The sequence below is a fragment of the Myotis lucifugus genome, unplaced genomic scaffold, assembly GCF_000147115.1.
Source record: "Myotis lucifugus unplaced genomic scaffold, Myoluc2.0 scaffold_98, whole genome shotgun sequence".
Lineage (NCBI taxonomy): Eukaryota > Metazoa > Chordata > Mammalia > Chiroptera > Vespertilionidae > Myotis > Myotis lucifugus.
This window is the reverse complement of record NW_005871146.1, coordinates 898,874-922,822: the sequence shown is the minus strand read 5'-3', so window position 1 is coordinate 922,822 and position 23,949 is coordinate 898,874. Positions and strand designations below refer to the sequence as shown.

Genomic DNA, 23,949 nt, shown 5'->3' with positions numbered 1-23,949 from the left:
CCTTCATGGAACTTACAAATTAGTATCATAGCCAACTTTAAATGAGCCAAAGCAGGCTAGGATATAATGGTGGTGATATCTAGGATCTACCTATAAGTGGAATATTAGATTTTCATTACTTCATTTTTAACTTTGTGTATTGTAATATTTATGGGGGAAGATAACATAGAAAAACATGTATTCTTGGTATTGTTTTTTATCACAATGGGAGCATAGTAACTGATAACTGATAATTATATCTTGGTTGGCTGATTATAATAGGTTTGACTCGTGTGTCGGAGGGGGAGATAAAAGTTGGGGGAGGACAGAAGGAAGGAAGAAAGAAGAAGTTCCCTGTCTCTTCTTATAAGGGCAATAATCAAATCATGGGGGCTCCACCCTCATGACGCAATCACCTTCCAAAGGCCCCACCTCCAAACACATTGGGGTTTGGGCTTTCAATATGAATTTTGGAAGGACTCAAACATTCAGTCCATAGCATTTTTCATGGTTCAACTTGAAAGCACTTAAACTTGATATCACCCATGTTTCCCACGTCACGGTGGGCTATGGCATAGTAAGAGGCTCTCAGGAAGAGCCTCTCTGGAGGATATGCCTGCCAGGGGTTGATGTGTGGCTGACACATCCTCTCTGTCCCCACCTGCTGCTGCTAAAACTCCAGCTTCTTTTCAGGTCCTTCCCTACAATTTTTTGGGGGAAGGAGGAGATTGCAGATGTCACAGGAGCATAATTTTCTGGTACCATATTTCTTCCATTTGTATTCCCAGTGCTTGGGCTTGTTCTGGTGATACCCTCCCTACTCATGCCCCAGAGCCTCACACACTTTTGGACAACCACCAAAATTTGGGGGCTCTCCACTCCTCCTCCAGTTGAGAAAGAAGTGCCCTCAGTGTCCAGACTATCTCCATGCATGCTCCAGAAATAACCCAAGTAGAGAAAGTCTCTACATATCTCCATGGGTACTAAGCCCCCTTAAAAAAATCACAAGCAATGGTTACCACATCTTAGATTTTTATCCTTTACCTTTTCCTTCAAAAATCGATGGGGTCGGCACATAGGAGTAAAGGACACTGGGCTAGATTCTGCCTCTGTGGCAGCACTGGCATGTTGTCCTGGACCAAATCTGTGTACCTTGAGTCATTCCTATTCCCCAGAAGGATTTTCTGTCTGCCACACATTGACCCTACAGGCACACCCTCCAGAATTGCCCAGACTTGTCTGAGTTCCCTGGTGAACACAGCCAGGCTGCCAACCTGGGATTTCCCTAAGTGAGTGGAATTTCTTCTCTCAACCAAAATTCTAAAGGTCAGACTCTCTATATAGATAAGGTAAACATAGATGTTTGCATAGATGTTTTGTTTGAAATTCAGAATTACTCAATTAAGAATAAGTATAAAGTTTCCTTTATCTTAATTTTTAGTAAAAGTCAATTTAACTTTTATTCTTAGAGTACTTTTCTATCAATTGTTCTTCTATCATTACATTGACAAAGAAAGCATTGTCAACGATGACGTTTCTCCTCCAGCTGAGAAAGAAGTGCCCTCAGTGTCCAATCTATCCAGTCTATTTGCTGCATGAAGTATCTGAAGTGTGTATTTCCCTTAATATAGGAAATCCTTAATGAATAAATAGTAGCAGAGAAAGAATGAGTTTCACAAGCCCAGTGCTAAGTAGGTTAAACTGTAGAGCTCATTTGTTCATAATAAAGGTGCTATCAAGTAAATATTCTTAACTCCATTTTACATATGAGAAAATCATAATTAAAAGAGGTTAGTTTGCCCAAGGTCACAGAGGTATACGAGGAGATTTAGGACTAGACACCAGGCTATCCAAACCCAGAACAAGGGCTTTAGACACAATCATGCCTTAAGTACAGCTTTTCTGATATTGCCAAGAGTCTCTTGTTGAGAATGAAACTGAGCAGAAAGACAATATAACCTATTTCTCACTTTGTGATGATAGCTGATCCTCAATTTAATAATGGGTAAAAGGATTCCTGCTCATTCAACTTACTTCTTTAAGACTGTAATTTATGTTATCATATGATAAATTACATGTAAAAATGAAACTTAGTAGTCAAAGGATAGTTGTCCAGACAAAATAATTTCAGCAGACTGTTGTGCCTCCCTGATTAACTCAAACCAGATTTTTTTATTATAAGCCAAAAATTGCATTCCTATATTTGAACCAGATATCCTATTCATAGTCATAAATTCACTGGGAAAAATCAGAACATCATTTTTTTTAAATCCTAAGAATGGTTCTATACTTTAATTTCATTTGATAATAGACATTGCACCAAGGCTGGTATAATATTTTAAAAGGTATCGGTAGTTTAACTTGATTAGATGCTTTGTGTAACATGAAAAAATAATCAGTTTTCTTTTAAATTAATCTGATGATCCAAAGAGAGAAATGGTTTAATCTGAAGATCTCAGCATAGACTAGAAATTAATCTTTTGTGTTATATTTATATAGGCTAATATCTCTAGGGTGCTTTAAAAATTACCTTGTGCAAGCTAAGAAATGCTTGCCATTTAAATGAGCAACATAGAGTGAGGGAGAGAGTGTGAGTGAGTGAAGCAGTGAAAGGGGAGTGTGTAAACATGTGTGGTGTGTGTGTGAGTGAGGACAGTTAGATCCTGCAGGAGTCTCGGGGGCTGGCAGATTGGGCTCTACTAGACAGGGAGCCCCTGCTACTGCTGCAAGCACTCCTGGGGCAACTGGCTTTGGCACAGAAACCACACAATCTTGAAAGGGAGAGCTGCTGTGACTAGGAGCCCAGCCTTACCACCACCCAGACTGACCTCAGACACCTATCAGATCCTACAGCTACTCTGGCCAAAGACCTGCTACCTCATCTGAAGACCTGCAGACTCCGGGACTCCAGCCTCCCTGGTTGCAGGCTCCTGTGAGTCCCAGAATGTGCTCCCCTCCCACCAAGCCAGCCACTTCAGCCACAGGCACCTGGGCCCTGCAAAGAGTCTTGGAATGTGTGACCCTCCCGCCAAGCTCACCAATTCAGCCACAGGCCTGGCACTACCCAGCGCCTAGACCCTCTGGTGAGCCTGGGAGTGTGAAACCCTCCCACCAAGCCTGCTGCTCCAGCCACAAGCCCTGTGCAACTCAGCACCTGGACCCTTCAGTGAGAGCCAAAATGGGGAGACAAAGAAACAATCCCCAAAGGGGAAAAAAAGGAGGAATCGTGCTCCTGCAATGAACTAAATGAAATAGAGGCATGAAATATGTCAGAAAAAGAATTGAGAGTAAGGATCATACAGTTCCTAAACCGGTTGGATGAGAAAGTCAACAACTTATGTAAGAATCAAGAGGAAATTAAGAATGATATAGCTACAATAAAAAAACACAATGGAAGGTTTCAATGGTAGAGTATAAGAAGCGGAGGACTTCATTAGAGAGTTAGGAGACAGGGCAGGAAAACAAACCCAATCTGAACAGCAATTGGAGAAAAAAATTAGAAAGGAGGAGGAGAGCCTAAGGGAGCTTTGTGACAACATGAAACGAAGTAACATATGTATAATAGGGGTACCTCACGGAAGAGGAGCAAGGATTAGAAAACCTATTTGAAGAAATAATGACAGAAAACTTCCTTGATTTGGGGAAGAAAAAGTTACATAAGCACAGAGAGTCCCAAACAAGATGAACCTAAAAAGACCCACACCAAGACGCATCGGATTTACAATGGCAAACATTAATGACAAAGAGAGAATCTTAAAAGCTGCAAGGGAGAGACAGAGAGTTACCTACAAGGGATCTCCCATTATATTATCAAATGATTTCTCAACAGAAATACATCAGGCCAGAAGGTAATGGAATGAAGTATACAAAGTGATGCAAAGCAAGGGACTGAATCCTAGAATGCTCTATCCAGTAAGGCAATCAATCAACATTGAAGGAGAAATCAGGAGCTTCGCAGACAAAAAAAGGCTAAGGGAATTTATCACTACCAAGCCAGAAATGCAAGAAATGCTGAAAGGACTGTTGAAAAAGAAGAAATAAAAAGGGAAGAAGGAACACAGGCATAAAGAATAAAAATGGCTACAAACAAGTTCCTATCAACAATAACCTTAAAAGTAAATGGATTAAATGCCCCAATCAAGACATCAAGTGGCTGAATGGATAAGAAAATATGACCCATATATATGCTGTCTACAGAAGACCCACCTCAGAACAAGGGACTCACAGAGAATGAAAGTGCTAGCCATAGTGATCAGACAAGAAGAAGATAAAAGGCATCCAAATTGGAAAAGAAGAAGTAAAACTGTCCTTATTTGCAGATGACATGATATTATACATAGAAAACCCTAAAGACTCCATCAAAAAACGATTAGACTTAATAAATCAATTTGTCAATGTAGCAGGATACAAAATTAACACCCAGAAATCTAGTATTTTTATACATCAATAATGATCTCACAGAAATAGAAACTAAAAAAACAACCCCATTTACCATTGCCAACAAAAATAAAAATTAAAATTAAGATACCTAGGAATAAACTTAAACAAGGAGTAAAGGACCTGTACTCAGAAGATTAAAAGATAATGAAAAAAGATGCCAAAACCAGTTTGGCTCAGTGGATAGAGCGTCGGCCTGCGGACTGAAGGGTCCCAGGTTCGATTCCAGTCAAGGGCATGTACCTGGGTTGCGGGCACATCCCTGGTAGAAAATGTGCAGGAGGCAGCTGATCGATGTTTCTCTCTCATCGATGTTTCTAACTCTCTATCTCTCTCCCTTCCTCTCTGTAAAAAATCAATAAAATATATTTTTTAAAAAAGATAATGAAAAAAGAGATAGAGGAATACATAAACAAATGGAAGAATATACCATGTTCATGGATTGGTAGAATCAACATCATTAAAATGTCCATACTACCCAAAGCAATCTATAGTTTTAATGCAATCCCCATTAAAATACCAATGGCATATTTCAAAGACCTAGAACAAACTCTCCAAAAATTCATCTGGAATAAAAAAAGACTCCAAATAGCTGCAGCAATCTTGACAAAGAAGAACAAAGTTGGAGAGATCACAGTACTAGATGTCAAGCTATATTAGAAAGCCACTTTTCTAAAAACTGCCTGGTACTGGCACAAGAACAGACATATACACCAATGGAACAGAACAGAGAAACCAGAAATTGACCCAAGCCATTATGCTCAATTAATATTTGACAAAGGAGACAAGAGCATACAATGGAGTCAAGACAGTCTCTTCAATAAATGGTGTTGGGAAAATTGGACAGATACATGCAAAAAAAAATGAAACTAGACCACCAACTTGCACCATTCACAAAAATAAACTCAAAATGGATAAAGGACTTAAACGTAAGATGGGAAACCATAAAAATCTTAGAATAATTCAGTCGGCAAAATATCAGACATATGTCATAGCAATCTCTTTACTGATATAGCTCCTACGGCAATGGAAACTAAGGAGAAAATAAACAAATGGGAGTGCATCAAAATAAAAAGCTTCTGCACAGCAAAAGAAACCATCAACAAAACAACAAGAAAGCCCACTGCATGTGAGAACATATTTGCCAGTTATATTTGACTAGAGGCCCAGTGCACGAATTCATGCATGGGTGGGGTCCCTCGTCCTGGTCAGCAATTGGGACTGATTGGCGCCCGCTGTCTGCAGGGAGGGATGATGGGAGGTTGGCTGGCCATGGGAGGTTGGCTGTGGGAATGCACTGACCACCAGGGGGCAGTTCCTGCATTGAGCGTCTGCCCCCTGGTGGTCATTGTGTCATCATAGCAACTGGTTGACCAGTTGTAATGGTCGCTTAGGCTTTTATATATATACTAGAGGCCCGGTGCAAAAATTTGTGCATAGGTGGGGTCCCTCGGCCTTCCCGGTGATTGGTTCCAATTGGGGCTGTTTCAATCAATTCCTATTGGGACGATTGGGGCTGGACGGCTGGGGGGGAGGGACTGATAGGGGCCGGCAGACAGGGGTATGGAGGGACCGCGCTATGTTGGCTTGCTGCGGGAGGTTGGCTGTGGGAGCACACTGACCACTAGGGGGAAGCTCTTGCATTGAGTGTCTGCGCCCTGGTGGTCAATACATATCATAGCAACTGTTCGACTGGTTGTTAGGTCCTTGCGTCATAACAGTTGCTTAGGCTCTTATATATAGACTAGAGGCCCGGTGCACAAAAATTTGTGCACTCGGGTGGGTCCCTCAGCCCGGCCTGTGCCCTCTTGCAGTCTGGGGCCCCTCGGGGGCCCCTTCCCCTGGCTTCTGGCACCAGTTTTCCTCCAGTTCCCGGAACCCAGGCCTTCGCTCTTCGCCGGGAGGGGCCGGCGTGGCGGGTGAGGGGCTTAGCTCCTCGCTCGCTGCGCGCGGGCCCCGGGGGCATGGCGGAGGCTGGCGTGGCAGGCTTCCCTCTTTGCTTTTCGCTCACCATGCCAGCCTTCACTCGCTGCTCCTGCCCAGGGCCAGCCGGCTTCGCTCCGTTGCTTGGCGCCTATGTATGCAAATTAACCGCCATCTTTCTTGGCAGTTAATTTGCATATCGCCCTGATTAGCCAATGGGAAGTGTAGCGAAGGTATGGTCAATTACCCTTTTTGTCTTTTATTAGATAGGATAGATAAGTGTCTAATCCAGGGGTCCTCAAACTACGGCCCGTGGGCCACATGCAAATAGAAATATTGTATTTGTTTCTGTTTTGTTTTTTTACTTCAAAATAAGATATGTGCAGTGTGCATAGGAATTTGTTCATAGTTTTTTTTTAAACTATAGTCCAGCCCTCCAACGGTCTGAGGGACAGTGAACTGGCCTCCTGTTTAAAAAGTTTGAGGACCCCTGGTCTAATCTCTAAAATTTATAGGGAGCTCATACATCTTAAGAATAGGAAGATAAACAATTCTATAAAAAATTGGCAAAGGACCTAAATACTGGTAGACAGTTTTTGAAAAAGGACATCTAGAAGGCTAAGAGATATATGAAAACATGCTCCAAGTCACTAATCATCCGAGAGATGCAAATCAAAATGACAATGAGGTAGCATTTCATATCTGTCAGAATGGCTATCATCAATGAACAACAAGTACTGGCGAGGATGTGGAGAAAAAGGAACCCTCTTGCACTGCTGGTGGGAATGCAGACTGGTGCAGCCACTGTGGAAAACAGTATGGAGTGTCCTCAAAAAATTAAAAATGGAACTCCCATTTGATCCAGTAATTTCACTTTTAGGAATATATTCAAAGAAATCTTAAACACCATTCAGAAAGGATACATGCACTCCTATATTAGTAGCAGCACAATTTACAATAGCTAAGATTTGGAAACAGCCTCAGTGCCCATCAGCACATGAGTGAATTAGAAAACTGTGGTACATCTACACACTGGAATACTATGCTGCTGTGAAAAAGAACAAACTCTTACCATTTGTAACAGCATGGATGGTCATGGAGAGCATTATGCTAAGTGAAATAAGCCAGTCAGAGAAAGATAAATATCACATGATCTCACTCATTTGTGCAATTTAATAAACAACATAAAATGATGAACAAAAATAGATCCAGAGACAGAGAAGCATTGAACAGACAGTCAAAACTTCAGAGGAAAGGGTTGGGGGATGGAGAGATTGACCAAAGGACTTGTATGCATGCATATAAGCATAACCAATAGACACAGACACTGAGGGAGGAGGGGTAAGGGCATATGCTGGGGGGTAGGAGTAGCTGGGGAGAGGTCAATGGGGGAAAAAGGAGACATATGTAATACTTTAAGCAATAAAGAATTAAAAATAAATAAATAAATCAGCAACATATATTTCCCCCAAAAACGTATCTATATTAATAAAAGGGTAATATGCTAATTAGACTGGACATCTTCCGGACGACCTTCATGATATCCTTCCTGACAAAGCTGAGCCTGGGTGAAGCCACCCGATGTTCTGGGTGCCTGTGGCTGCGGCCAGCTTGGGCGAATCCAGCCCCCCCCCTCGGTCCTGGGTGCCTGCGGCTGGCCCAGGCGAACCTGGCCCAGGTCCCAGGTGCTTGTGGCCAGCCAGAAAGAGGGAAGAATGGGTCCCAGGTGCCTGTGGCTGGTCAGAAAAGGAAGTCTGGGTCCTGGGTGTGGGGACCAAGGCAGAGGCAGTTAGGGGCAATCAGGCTGGCAGGGGAGCAGTTAGGGGTGATCAGGCCAGCAGCGGAGCATTTAGGGGCAATCAGGGAGGCCAGCAGAGGTGGTTAGGGGCAATCAGGCAGGCAGGCAGGGATCAGGCCTAAACTGGCAGTTGGACATCACCCAAGGGGTCCTGGATTGGAGAGGATGCAGGCTGGGCTGAGGGAACCCTCCACCCCATGCACGAGTTTTGTGCACTGGGCCTCTAGTTTGTTCATATGGAGCTTCTATGGGGTACCAAGAAGAATATGTATGTAATATAAAGGAGGGGAGAGAAAGATAGTTGTAATGACCTTAGCAATTAAAGTTCCAAAGGAGAAGAATTTGGATGCTCTATATCTGCAATAGGCTGCAGCCAGGATGGTTTATTGTAAATATCAAATGCAAATATCACTATGGAGAAGTTTTCACTAATGAAATAGACCTAGAAAGCAGTCCAATGAAATCCATACTAATAATAGAGGAATATGCAAATTGTCCAGGACACCAGCACAGTAACAGTAATGACCAAACAGCAGGCTGCATGGGGCAACCAGGCAGGCAGGGGGGTAAGTGAGGGACGACCAAACAACTGAACAGCAGGCTGCATGGGGCAACCAGGCCAGCAGGCGGGGCAGTAAGGGGCAACCAGGCCAGTGGGGAGGGGAAGTTGGGGCGACCAGGCTGGCAGGGGGAGCAGTTGGGGTGACCAGGCTGGCAGGCAGGTGAGCAGTTAGGAGCTAGCAGTCCCGATTATGAGAGGGATGTCCGACTGCCGGTTTAGGCCCGATCCTGGGGGTCCTGGATTGGAGCAGGTGCAGGCTGGGCTGAGGGACCCCTCCCCCCCATGCACGAATTCTGTGTACTGGGCCTCTAGTCCTATATAATAAAAACCTAATATGCAAATTGATCAAATGGTGGAACAACTGGTGGAACGTCCGGTCACTATGATGCGCACTGACCACCAGGGGGCAGACTCTTAATACAGGAGCTTCCCCCAGCCCACAGGCCCCAGGCCAGTCAAAGTGGGTGCCAGCTGGCCCCCCCAATCGCCCCGCTGGTTGCCCTGCAGAGGGAGGCAACCCACAGTGGCACCGGGGGTTGGGACCAGCCAGCGAGTGGGCGGCAGCAGTGGGCAGGGCTGGTGAGTGGGAGGCACCAGGCTGGCCAAGGTGGGTGCCAGCAGGGCCCCCCTGACTGTCCCGCTGGTCACCCCACAGATCAGCTCTGATTGCCGGTCAGGCCTAGGGACCCTACCTTTGCACGAATTTCGTGCATCGGGCCTCTAGTTTTGATATATAAATATACCAGATTGAACTTTGTTTACATTATATATATTACATATATTTTACATTGGAATGGGTATGTTCTCTTTTCCAGGAACTTGATTTCTGTTTTGGGTTTGATATATTAACCACACAAAAATGTGACCTCTTTCCCGCCCCCCCCTCCCCTGCACCCCCACCAATCCCAACTATTGTTTCAGGCAACAAGGGCAGCCATTACTCAGCACTGCACGGACCTTGGAAATTCTTTGGGCAAGGAGAACGACATAGCCCTCATCATCGATGGCCACACCCTCAAGTACGCGCTCTCCTTTGAAGTCAGGAGGAGTTTCCTAGATTTGGCGCTCTCTTGCAAAGCTGTCATATGCTGCAGGTAGGCCTGCGCCAGCTGCGGGAGGTTCATATTCTGACCTGTCTGTGTCTTGTATCTATAGAAAAGAGATCAGTGCATGGGAATTCTAGCAGTACAGACTCATAAAAAAGGCAAAACCAAAATATGAATTTAACTGTCCATTTACAGATTTTGTGGAAGACAGTTAGTGGTTATTATTTTTGTTTTGTTTATAGTCTTCTGAGAAGATAAAAGAAGAGCCAGAGACTCTAGTCATAGTCACACTGAGGGTTAAACTGGAAGAATTTCTGCCTCAAGCTGGTGTGGGAAGTTAGACAGGTCCTACTACCTACTTGGTTCCTTGGTTCTGGATGGCTGAGCTCAGCTTCCAAGACCTGTGGGATTTTGGTGCCTCTTTGCTGATTTCCAGTGGGTATTTCTTTTTGGTCAACAAGGAGCATTGATTGGGTCCTTGCTGTGCTAATTTTTGTGTTACAGTCCAACGAGAAGGCTTTGTTGGCTTTTCATGAAGTCTGAGAAGGTTTTTAGGGTGGGAGTTGTTACATCCCACTGGCTACTGGTTATACGAGATACAGATCTGATAAAAATTTGAAAATCAGACAGAATTATAAAGAAAACTATTTGACAGCTGAGTGCACCACCCAGAAGTTCAGTAAACAGCCTGAAAGGAGAGAGGAAGGTCCTGACTCCTGGGAGCAGTGTGTTTAGACCAGTGATGGTGAACCTATGACACGCGTGTCAGAGGTGACACGCAAACTCATTTTTTTGGTTGATTTTTCTTTGTTAAATGGCATTTAAATATTTAAAATAAATATCAAAAATATAAGTCTTTGTTTTACTATGGTTGCAAAGATCAAAAAATTTCTATATGTGACACGGCACCAGAGTTAAGTTAGGGTTTTTCAAAATGCTGACACGCCGAGCTCAAAAGGTTTGCCATCACTGGTTTAGACAGTACCTGGTATGGGGTGTAATGCTCTGTGCATATCATCAGATTAGTAATCTCATTAGTGCCTGCTTATCTGTTGTGGCTATACACTTTTATACTTTTTAAAACATTATTTTCTATGATATTTTCTCAGAAACCAGTTATCAGAATGCTTTTAACTTTCTCGCTACATTAACCCTTTAAGAATGCCTTGTGTTGGGTTCCGACCAGGTCACCTTAGAGTAACCAGTTGTCATGACAGAATGGATCTTGCTATATCTGCCTTAGAAGGCCCTGGTGACATCATCTACCATGCCTCTTCTCTCTACCCATACTTCTCACCACACTGCCTGCTTAGGATGCCCAGTGAGTCAGAGGGCAAGCCCACTGCCTGGCTTCAGGACAGTGATTGCTCCCAGGTCTCCTCACTGCCCCCAACCCCACCCAGGTTCCTGCATGTGACCAAAGAATCTGTTCTCATTTCCCCACAAATACATCCCTCACCCAGAACCCGGAATTGTCTGTCTTCACATAATGATAGGTCTCTATCATTTTATTCTGCCATCTTGAGCCCTTTCCTTAGTTGGAACATACTCCCCAAAGGCCGAGGAGAACTGAAGTGGTTGGGGGGCGGGGGGGGAGGCTCTGGGGGGAAGGAATGCTGCTCTTGAGTGGCGGTTGCAGGATGTTCAAGGGCAAGGAACAAATTCAAATGTGTTTGAAACAATAAACAAGAATTCTGTGCTTTGAGTGAGAAAACTTGTGCAGCTCTGAGAGACTTGGGGTAGTGAGGATGACCAGAGCATCTGGAAATGAAATACCAGGCTCCTGGTTTTATGATGGCCTCCCTCCCTATTTTTAAACAACTTATTGAGATACTAGAGGCCCACTTGCTACTGCTTGCCTCAGCTGGCCGCCCTGCCCATTGCTGCTCGTAGCTCACTGCCCCACCCTCCGCCACTCGTAGCCCTCCTCTGCTCGTAGCTCTCCACCGCTAGTAGCTCGGGCCCCACCCCACCTGCTGCAAGAGCCGCTGCTCGTTTGGTCGTTTGGTCGTGACAGTATGACGGCCATGGGCCTTTTATATAAGAGATAATTCACATACCACACAACTCCCCCAAAGTATATAGTTCAGTAGCTTTAGTATATTCAGAGTTTTGTAACCATCACTACAACCAATTTTAGGATATTTTAATCACCCCAAAAAGAAACCCTCATCCATTATCAGTCAATCTTCATACTCCTCCACCCTTCAAACTCCCCTCTCCCAACTACTAAACAACCACTAATCTGCTTTCTTATCTCCATAGATTTGCTTAATTGGGACTTTGTATAAATGTAGTCACATAAGATGTGGTCTGTTTCTTTTTTTTATTGTAGTAAAATATATGAAACATAAAATCTGTCATTTTTTAATTAAATTTATGGGGTGATATTGTTTAATATCATCAAATAGGTGGCAGGTGTGGGTTCCTATGTTGTACTGTGTACCCACCACACAAACTCAAATCATCTTCTGTCACCTTACCATAATGTTTTCAAGGTTCATTCAGGTTGTGGGACGTATCAGTACTTCATTCCTTTTTATGCTGAATAATATTCCATCATATGTATATATCACATGTTATTTATCCATTTTGATTAGCATTTGGATTGTTTATACTTTTGACTATTATAAATAATACTAGAGGCTCAGTGCATGAAATTCGTGCACAGGTAGGGTCCCTAGGCCTGGCAGGTGATCAGGGCCGATTGGGGCCTTCTGGCTGCCTACCAGGGCCTTCCTTCCCCAGCTGCTGACTGGGGCCTTCCTTCATTCCGCACCACCCCCTGGTGGTCAGCACACATCATAGCCAGTGATCGAACTCCCGGTCTCCTGGTCGAACTTCCGAGGGGACACTTTGCATATTAGCCTTTTATATATAGAGATTGCTATGAAGATTCATGTATAGGTCTTTGTGTGGGCATATGTTTTCATTTCTCTTGGGTGTATACCTAGGAGAGGAAGTGCTGGATCAGTTGTAACTCTCTGTTTAACCATTTGAGGAAATGTTATATTGGTTCCCAAAGTGGCTTCACCCTTTTATGTTCCCACCAGCTATTTGTGAGTGTTCCAGTTTCTCCACATCCATGAAAACACTTATTATTATCCATCTTTTTAACTCGTTAGCCCAGTGGGTGTGAAATGGTAGCTCACTGTGGTTTTGACTTGCATTTCTCTGATCGTTAATGATGTTGAGCATCTTTTCATGGGCTTATTAGCCATTTGCATGTCTTCTTTGGAGAACTGTTTATTCAAGTCCTTTGCACATTTAAAAACATCACATTATTTTTTAATTTTGGAGTTGTAGGAGTTCCTTATATACTCTGGATACAAGTATCTAATTATATATATGATTTGTAAATACAGGGTGTCTCCAAAAAATGTATACACACTTTAACAGCTGATAGTTCGATTTTGAATATGAAGTGCATTTTAATAAGCATGGCCTTTATAATTATTCAAAGTGTGTTTATACATTTTTTTGGACATCCCATATTTTCTCCCATTCTGTAGGTTGTGTTTTCACTTTATTAATTGTATTGTTTGTAGCAAAAAATATTTTAATTTTGAAATCCATTTAATCATGTTTTCTTTTATCTCTTGTGTTTTGGTGTCATACCTAACAAGCTCTCTTGTATGAGCAACTGCCTGGGCTTTCTTCCCTGCCTCCACTCAGGCAGGTTAGGTCAGGGGCATGCAAATGGCAGGAAGAGTAGAAAGAGTGTTGGGGAGGTATTTTTTTTATCATAATTTCCTCTTTATGTCTATGCTGGGAAGTTGCTGTGTAGGTGGTACCTGATTTCTGTGAAGGCCTCAGCACTGGAGGTTGTTCCTGCCCCATCTAGAGCGAGGACTCATGGAGAGGGTCACTCTCCCTGCCAACCGCCATGTTGGTCGGGGGCCTCTCTCTGACTTGTTGGTGAGCAGAAATAAGCAACAGCAGCAGAAACAACAAGAAACAACACAGAAAAGTCGGGTAAACTGTAAATCAAAGCAAATGTGCTTTAACCTCATGGTTTTTCAAAGGGAAATCAAAACAAGTCCGTTTGGACTCTCAGGGGAGAGCTGAGAATGCCTTCCAGGCTCGACATGTGCTTTTCTTGCCAGGTGCTTGATACTAAAGAAAAACATCTTTTCCCCCGTCTTACTTTGGCTGCTTTGAATGTTTTGTGTGTCACATAAAGCTGTACACTTAAAGCCTTCACAGGAAGGGGTTCAAACTGGAATTGGCACAGAAAGAGGAAATTTCAAATTAAATACTGTTACTGTCTACAAAATAGAAGCACTAATTGAGAGAAGGAATCCAGGAGAGCGCACTTCACTGCTCCAGGAGACATTTCTTGGCTGCTCTCACACTTAAGATTGAGAAAAATTAATACAAACTTTTTTTTTAAAGCACTTGTATGCTTCAGATGTGCTTGCTATTTCTTGAGAATTTAACTTAAGTTAAAATTAAAAGTCACTTCAAACATAAAGTTGACCTTAACTCTCACTTTTCATCTTTAAAATATAATAGTTGTAAAAGTTACTCTTTTCTCTAATCATAAAAGAAAATAATTTACTTCAAAAATAATTTTTCAGTGAAATCATGAAGCATTGTCTCCTGTCAATATTGATTCAGAGACTGGTGAATGTGTAACATGGATAAATACTTTTAACCTGAAACAGTATTTTAGGCAGCAAAAAGAGGAAAAATGTAAGAATTTGTTAAATATTTTCCTGAGATTAGAGTGAAATAATTTTGCTAATTATACATTGTTATGCCCAAATATTTTCCATGTAGTTAGAATCCTGGAAAGATCATAGTGTGGTCAGCAGAATAGTTCCCAGTCAGTACTCTACTGCCCTTGATTGCTCTATCTGGCTGGGATGTTGGCACATTGTTTGAAAAGGTATAAACAGGTTAGTCCAATAAAATTTTTTACTGTGGGCTTGATAGTTCCATTGTACATTCCTAGGTGTCATGGGAGAACAGAGATGAGACATAGTCTTTGGCTTTTAATAGCAAATAATGAAGAAGAGTATAGTATAGTATAGTATAGTATAGTATAGTATAGTATAGTATAGTATATAATAAAAGCCTAATATGCTAAGTGTCCAGTCATCCGGCTGGCATTTCAACCAATCAAAGCGTAGTATGCTAATGATATGCTAAGGCTGCTCAACCGCTCGCTATGACATGCACTGATCACCAGAAGGGAGATGCTCTGACTGGTAGGTGAGCTTGCTGCTGGGGTCCTGCTGATCGGGACCGAGTGAGATGGGCCGGACACACCCTGGAGCCCTCCCGCAGTCCTTCCCAACTGGCCAACCTCCCGCGTCCCTCTCTGGCCCCGATTGTGCACCAGTCGGGTCCCTTGTCCGGGCCTGGCCCCTCTCACAATCCGAGACCCCTCGGGGGATGTCAGAGACCTGGTTTCAGCCCAATCCCACAGGCCAGATCGAGGGACCCCACTGGTGCACGAATTTGTGCACCGGGCCTCTAGTAGTATAATATCATACTTGCTTCTTCTCTACTTCTTTGCTTCTCATGTGTGCCCCAAACTCCTTGAGTTAGGCCCTCAGTGAAGCTAGCAGACCCAAGTCTCCAATAACTTCCATCTTTCCATATGTAGCAGACTCCCAATTTCTTTCTTGATTCCTCCTCAGCATTTGGTATGATGTTTCCCCCTTGGATTCTCCTATATTCCTGTGGCACATCTCCTTAGTCATGTTGTTTTTCAAAAGGTTTTGCTTTTAACCCTGCAATATTCTCCCTCCCTATCTTCTCTCTAGTATATCTACTTATTTTTATGACTTCATCCATCTTCTACACTAGTGATTCTAAACACCAGATTCATATTGGATCATCTAGAGAACTTTATACAATTTTTCTCCACAAAAGGTTAAGCATAGAATTACTTTATGACCCAGTAATTCCACTCCTAGGTATACAACCAAGCATTAAAAACAGGTAATCAAACAAATACTTGGATGTTTATAACAGTACTATTCACAGTATTCAAAAGGAAGAAACAACCCAACTGTCCATTGGTAGATGAATGGATAACTAAGATGTAGTATGTTTATACAGTGGAATATTATTCAGCCATAAAAAATGAATGAAGCACTGCTACATGCTACAACATGGATGAACCTCAAAAAGATACCTAGCGAAAGAAACCACTCACAAAAAGACCAATATAATTTGATTACATTCATATGAAATATTCAGAATAAGCAAATACATACAGGAAGAAAGCAGATTGGTAGTTGCCAGGGGCTAAGAGGAAGAGGAATAGGGAGCAACTGCTTAATGGTTATAGGATTTCTTTGTAAGAATGATGAAAATGTTTTGGAACTAGATAGAGGTGATGGTTGCACAACATGGTGATATACTAAGTGCCATTGAATTATTATGCTTTACAAGGGTTAATGGTATGTGAACTTTATCTTAAAAATGTAAACAAATGAATAAAAGAGTTTATCCATTTAGATGAAAAGGTTGTTGAATGAAATGGAATGTTAATGAAAGTTTTACTCATCTGAATGAAATCTTTGTTGAAAGAAAACAAACAGGAAAGATTCTGGTTCCCAAGCCCTGTCCTAGAACAATTAATGCAGAACTCTGGGAATTTTAGAAACTCCCCTCTTCATTCTCATGATTAGTCGGGGTTGAAAATGGATGACTTCCCCAGTCCAGCATGATCCTTTTCTTGAGCCTGCAGATCTATAGATCCATCTACGTCTGGCACTTTTTCACACTGGCATTCTTTGTGGACCTTAAATTCAAAATGTATAAATTGAGTTAGTCACAGTCCTCCTGTCTATGCATCTCCTCACTTCTCTGGTCTTCCCCACTGGTCTTGAGTTTACTGTCTTGGTCAACAGACTGTGCCACTCTCTTCTGAGTTACCAGACCCTGTTGATAGTATAGTAGGCATGGTTTTAAGGACTTTTAGAAAGACGAGGTCATATAAGCAAGTTATATTGAGGTCAGGGATTGCAGTCCTTAATGTGTTGATCCTTGGTAAATATTATCTTTGTTTTTATAAATGAGGAAATAAAGGCCTCAAAAAAATTACATCATCTTGCCCAAGGCTCCAGCTAGGGATGGACGTGCTAACATTTTATCCTGAATCTGAATATCAGGGCTCTTAAATCACGTAGGTGACTACATCAGCTAAGTCATAGTCACATGTCTATTACTGTTAATACTTGCAGCTTCTAAGAAAAGCTTTTGCTTTTAACCTTCTTTTTTAACTGTAGAATTTGTATAAACCTCATTAGCATAGAGTCTTGCAGGATGTCATTCTCAAAGGGATAAGAATCATGTAGAACAGTGGTTCTCAACCTTGGCTGCACATTAGAATCACCTGGGAATCTTTTTAAAATCCTGATTTCTGGGCCTCATCCTCCGGAAATTCTGTTTCTTTGTTACTAATGTTGTGGCCCCACCCCATAACAAAGAAACAGAATTTCTGGAGGGTGAGGCCCAGAAATCAGAATTTAAAAAAGATTCCCACGTGATTCTAATGTGCAGCCAAGGTTGAGAACCACTGATGTAGAAAAAGTGTAAATTACTTTCGATATATTCAAGAAGGAACTCTGTTCTCTCTTCCCTGTTTCCTTTTCTTAAAACTATTGTCTTTCATATTTTCTTATTTTTACTTTTTCTTTGAAGCTTTTATTTATTTATTTTTCAAAACAGATACATATTGTAGGCTCAGATTCAGTGGGAAAGGTGGGAAGGAATGTTGACCTCTTTAGAACTTCCAAAAATGTGAAAAGTTAGTGCATATTATCAGGAAAAGAGTCATGAAAGAATCATCAGGGTCCTCCCTCTGAGGAAGCTGGTGGATGGCCTCCCCACACTTCCCTGCAAACACAGGGAATGCTCACAGCCCCCAGTGTGGCCACATTGGCAGACATGATTTATGGCTTTATGTCCCTGGGCAGGAGATGGAGTGAAAGGAAAATACCACAGCAGGGATTTCCACTGGATGTGCAAATTAAGGGCTTCAGAAGACATCATTTATTTTTTTGGATGTTTTAAAACTTCTGTCCTTTGGGATAGATTCAAAGATAAATATGTGTAAACCTATAGTGGTGCCATAGAAATAAAGACAGTCAAGAGGAAAAGGCAGAAGGGGCACAATGAATTTTTCTAAAAACTTTTTGGGTTTATTTTGTAACTCGAAAAGTGATTTATATTTCTTGTAGAGAAGTTAGAAAATGCAGATAAGCAACAGGAAAGAAGACAGCATTCACAATCCCACTGGCTAGAGTTTATCGCTCACTGTTAACAATTGGTGTTTAAATCTAGATCTCTTTCAGTTCAAATATATATTGGAGGAGGGTTAGACTGTTAAGATATGTGAAGTGAAAAGGTTATAAACAGTTGCTATGCCAAATAGTAACATAAAATGTGTTTTTTAAAAGCTTAATAGTGTTCTCTTATGTGAAAACATAGTTTAACATTTTTAGTTGTTGGATATTCAGGTTAACAAGTTTTGTTGTTGTTTTTATTATTAGAAAGATCACAATGATTTTTATAGTTAAATATTTGCAAAGACACTTGACTAATTTCCATAAAGTAATAATGGATTCAACAGTAAGCAACATAGAAATTTGCAAAAAGGGTTATGCCCTTCACCTAAGAAGGTGGTTATTTGAGCCAATAGCTCACTTCCTGCTGGGACGAATGTATTCTCCTCTGGTTAGTAATCACAGCCTTACCAAGAAAGGGGAGTAGTTGAGAGATTAATTTGTAGCAGGATAGTTACATGAGCAGAATCTAAAAGGAAATCAACACAGATTGAACAAAATTGCCTAGCATTTAACACATTGGCCATATATCCTTCCCCTAACTAGTTCAATCTTATACCCATTTTGTGGACTCTGTTAAGCCTATGACTATATTCCCAAACCTGTACATCTGTCCTACCTTTACGCGACTTTGTATAGAAAAGAACTGGCTTAGCTTTTTAAGTTACTGAGGCATAATGAACAATAATAGGAAATCTCAGAGCATTATTCATTTTGTGTGTGGTATCTTGCAGCCTGTAACCACATACAAGAATTATATCAAAACAGAGTTCCGACACACTAATTAGAATTGTACCACGGATCATGTTTTAGTTGGCCTCCACATTGGTAGGGGTCCAATCATACATACACTTGCAAAAATAAAACTTTTCTTTAGTTTCTTTCATGATGTGATTTCTCAACATTGTACATGTTTAGTTATAAGTCAGCTTCCTTCTTTGACATTTTATTCCAGAGAGTATTATTAACTTGTCAAGGTGTAAGCCTATCCTTGAGTTGTTTGTACTATGGCTTAGCATGGGTTTGCTCATTTGTTGATTAAATGCAATTAATGTAGAATCCATTTTTAGATAGGTTTTTGTTTGTTTGTTTAGCTTTAAAATGAATATATTATTTGAAAGATTACAGCAATTGTATTTGGTCCTAACTGGCCTTCACTTACCCATATTTCTCTAGGATGAAAATTAGATTGATATAGATTTTGTAGCATATAAAAAATAGCTTATGTTAACCATTGTAAAGGCTGGCATATTGGAGACTTGGGAATATTAATCCAAAGTAGGAGAAGGAATACAATAATACATTTGATTAAACTTTTTGAAATCAAAGCTAATTTTGATGATGACTGATGTTTAGAGATGAAGGACTATTTTCATCTTAAATAACTACTGTCGAAAATAATTTATACCAATCACTCTACAACATCAACTTGTTAGTGTTTTCTGTTTCCCCTCCAGCTAAAAGTTATATATTATCATTGTTTATATGTAAAACTCCTTCAGGTGAGAAATAGAAAAATAAATTAACCTATCAACTTTGTCTTAAACTAGCAAAATAATTTTGTAGGGAGGTATAGTACATGTGATAAGATATAGGTGGATATTTTAGTATAAGACTGAGAATACAAGAAACTCTTATTTAAGAAAATCTGCGTTTTGGGGAATATAGTCAATAATATTGTAATAACTATGTATAGTGTCAGATGGGTACTAGCCTTATTGGGGAGATCACATGGTAAGGTGTATAAATGTCTAATTACTATATTGTACACCTAGAACTAATACAATGTGGTATGTCAACTATAATAATAAATAAAATTTTAAAAGAAAATAAAAAATAAAAAAGGACATCTGCTGTGTAAGTAATCAAAATTAAAAGATGGCACTTATGGCATAATAACATGATGGGAAAATCTACTAGGGGGCATTTAATTGTAGGGTTTGTTCTATAATAATACTAGAGGCCAGGTGCATGAAAATTCATGCACTGGAGGGGAGGGTCCCTCAGCCCGGCCTGCCCCCTCTCAAAGTCCGGGAGCCTTGGGCGGGAGACAACCCAGCGATCAGGGGGAAGGCGATGCCCCATCACACCTCTGCTGCTGCCACTGCTGGCAGCACAAGCCTTGGCTGGCCCTGGTTATCTGAGCCTCAGGAGGCCCTGGGCGGCTGGGTAGCCACCATCCAAGGCTTGCCTGAGCCTCAGGCGAGCCCTGGGCGGCTGGGGGCTGAGGGGACTTGGGGACTCTGGAGGCAGGCACGTGGCAAGGCTGGGCCTGCCCCCAGGCCTTGCCACACGCCTGCCACCCCGGCGGGGCTGAGGGGACTGGGTGCTGCCATCTTGTGGCTGTGGGCGCCATCATCTTTGAGGGCGGGGCAGTCAATTAGCATATTCCCTTCTTATTGGCTGTGGGCGCCGCCATCTTTGAGGGCGAGGCAGTTAATTAGCATATTCCCTCATTATTGGATGTGGGCACCACCCATCTTTGCGTGAGGGTCAATTAGCATATTCCCTCTTTATTAGATAGGATGCTGTGTAATTGGGAACAAGTCTCTTTGAAAATTTTTGGGTTTTGGTTATAAAACTGGTGTTATATCACTTTTTTAATTTTTTTTTAGTAGAACTGTCCTCTGAACAGTTCTCAAAAGTGGTTTACGTGGTAGCAGTTCCCTTCTGTTGATCTCCATACCAGCGTATCTGTGCAGAAGCTCAGATACAGAATGGATACTGGAGGTACTGAGGCACTTTTCTCTTCTGGCAGTAGTCTAAGAATTATGGTAGCAGGGTCTGTGTGATCTTCCATCCATTCACTCTTCTGCTTTCAACACTTTGGGACCCATATGAGATGCCAGAAAAGCTCATGGACATCTCATTTAAGGTTTTTTTCTTGTGTTTTTTCCTCTCCCCCTTTCGTATATGATTAATTCATTCATGTCATTTTTGACAATCCTGTTTACCAAATGAAACAGGATGATGTTAGGTCAAATTGTGGTTCAAAATTCTGAAGTACAAGCTCATAATATTTGGCATCTTTCCTACTAGAAAAACAAATCAGAAAGAAAAGAATCAAGAATAGAGCCTAATTAAACATGTGGAATATGTCATGAATACTTACGTCCTTGTGTCTTGCCTTGTGATAGTATTTGTACTTAAGTGCTTTCATTTCATTTTCCTGTGAAGTATTTCAGAATGTGCTTCATGAATACAATAAAGTATAATGTTAACTTTGATTAAGCAAGAATTCCACTTCTTCCGACAACATTGACATCTGACTGAGGCTATGCAAAGTAGCTCTTATATTAATTGGTCCCAAAGAAAATTATGTTTTCCATTTTTCTGTCTATACATCTGATACTTTTCCTCATTTATCACCTCCTGAATTATCGATGCTTTCCATTTCCTGATTTTCATAGGCAATATTGCTTCTTTGACTTTGAAAACCATAACCACTACTCTGCCCTGGAAGCTTCACTGTCCCCTACTTTGAACAGGAAGCACCAGGGTCACAATTAGCAATTATATGGACTTTAGCCTTCTCCATTTTGTTTTGTTTTTCCCCCCAGCTTTATTGAGTAGTCAAAAACTGCACATAATTAATGTATACAATTTGGTGATTTTGGACATATGTGTATAATCATGTTACCATCAACACAATCAAGGTAATAAATATATCCATCTTTTCTAAAAGTTTCCTTGTGTCCCTTTGGTTTTTCTCTTCTTTTCTTTTCTTTTTTTCTTTTTTTGTATAGTAAGAACATTTAACATGAGATCTACCCTCTTCACAAATTTTTTAGTGTGCTATACTTCATTGCCAACTACAGACACTGTGCTGTACAGCATGTCTCTGGAACTTACACCTCTTATAACCATACATTCACACCCATTGAACAACAACTCCCCATTTACTCTTTCCCCATCCCTCTCTAACCACCATTCTGTTGTCTAATTCTGACTATTTTAGATGCCTTGTAAAGAGGAATCATGCATTGTTGGTCCATCTGTGACTGACTTATTTCACTTAGCGTACTATTTTCCTTGTCCATCGATATTATTCACTGGTAGGAAGGCTTCTCTGCTGAAAGTCTCTCTGATTCAGTTTCTTACCTGCTTAACTTTAGAGAGGAGACAGATGAAAAGTGAGAAGCGTTCACGTGTTTAGTTTCTCAAGAGTTCTTGATATTATATTTAGTCCCACTTAGGGCTACAGGTAAATTGTCAACAGGAGAAATGTCAGATTGATGACACTAACTTAAGTTGCCAAATCTTGGAAACCTGGGCTTGGTTAGAGTTTTATGATTGGCGATGTCTAAGCTTTATTATCACTGTCATCTGCAGAGCTTTGCTGGGTCAGCAGAGACTGCAAGCTTCTGCTGAAAGATTTGGTTTCTGTTGTTTCTGGTTAATCAGCTAACTGAGCTCTGTCAGAGTTCCAGGGCTGAACTGTCTTCAGTGGCTTAGTTCCTTGCAGGCCAGCAGATGAGAAAGAGACAAACAGAGAGACAGCCACTCTCTTCCCCACCATCCCATCAAAATCTTGACACCTGTGTTATCTGAGAAAAACAGAGCAAGCATTTTTCTCTTACTAAGCAATTATTCATAGTGGTGTCCTTTCCCCACTTGGATATATCAGTCATTAAAGACCAAAGTAAATATACCAGCTTGAAGATAATCCTTAAACAAATATACAAGTGCCAAGTTAAAACCATCTGTCAATCATTTGTGCATTTTTTCTTACTTTTATTTGTTTTAATGGAAAGGTGTTGTTTGAAAATATTAGAGCCTGAGAAATTGAGACTCATATGGTATCACAATATTTTGTCTATTTACAGACAATCGGACCTTAAGTTCTTATTTTCTCTTTATAAAATCATGATGAATATATATTGAAATATTTTCCTGAAACAGAAAATAACAACAGTAAAGGAAGATATGCTTATTTGTAGGTAAGTTTACATATGAGTATAGATATGTTTTTTCAAAACCTGATGCGTCACATCAAAATATGAATTTTGAATTACCTAATCTGGGAAAAATATAAGATTAATATAGAAGGCAGTGAAAGCTTCTGTAAAAAGGGAAAATATAAAGGTTGAATGATGTTAATTTACTTTAATGACACTTGGGATCTGAATTTATATTCCTATAAGCCATCATTGTATATTAACCCATGTAAGTATAAATATAGCTACTTAAGAATAATAAATAATGATACATTAGGGCTGGTACCAACATTTCATGAAGTTTTAAAATATTTATAATCAGAAAGGTTAAATAAATAGGTAAGAGTTGGCTGTGGTTCTATTTGTGTTTCCTTTATTTGAAAATTGCTGTCAAGAGTTTTCAGTGTGGTTCCATTGTTCAGTGTCTGGTGGATCTGATTTCTTTGGATTAAGTGTCACATGTATTTAGATAATGATGTGGATAAAAAGAGGACTTTTAAACATCTTCTAGCCCTACTTGAGATCTATTTTGTCTGATGTTACATATTTCTGTGAAATAAATTGGTGTCACTGTGACTGAGCAGATAACTGATTCACTACCAGCCATTTCGAAGGACTTCCCCGCTCTTCACTGCGGCCCAGGCAAGCAAGTGTCCACTGATTAAAGGTTGACGAATACACAGAAAATGGGTCCAACTTCTGCCTGCCAGAGGGATCCGTGTGTGGGAAGGCCCAGCTATGGACACATGGTAACACAAATTCACAATGAGGGGGCGCTCTTAAAGTCAAGTCTAGGAAGATGAGGGAAGCATAAGTGAGCTCCAAGAAAGTGACTGTCTGGGGCCCAGGACTAGTGATAAAAGACATAATACTCAGATTATCACTATGACTAGACCCCTGGTAGCACTTAACATCAACTGCATCTGAAGAATCCTTAAGCGTCCTGAAGAGAGGAGACCTA

General features: G+C 41.0%; 1 protein-coding gene across 3 annotated transcripts in view; it reads left to right on the top strand.

Annotated features, from left to right (window-relative positions):
* Nucleotides 1–23,949, top strand: part of ATP8A2 (ATPase phospholipid transporting 8A2) — a 547,249-nt gene that overhangs the window by 225,693 nt on the left and 297,607 nt on the right. For all 3 annotated transcript variants that reach the window (XM_023756696.1, XM_023756695.1, XM_023756697.1), the window contains one exon: nt 9,621–9,793. In XM_023756696.1, the coding sequence (XP_023612464.1) occupies nt 9,621–9,793 (173 nt within the window). The remainder of the gene's footprint in view (nt 1–9,620; nt 9,794–23,949) is intronic.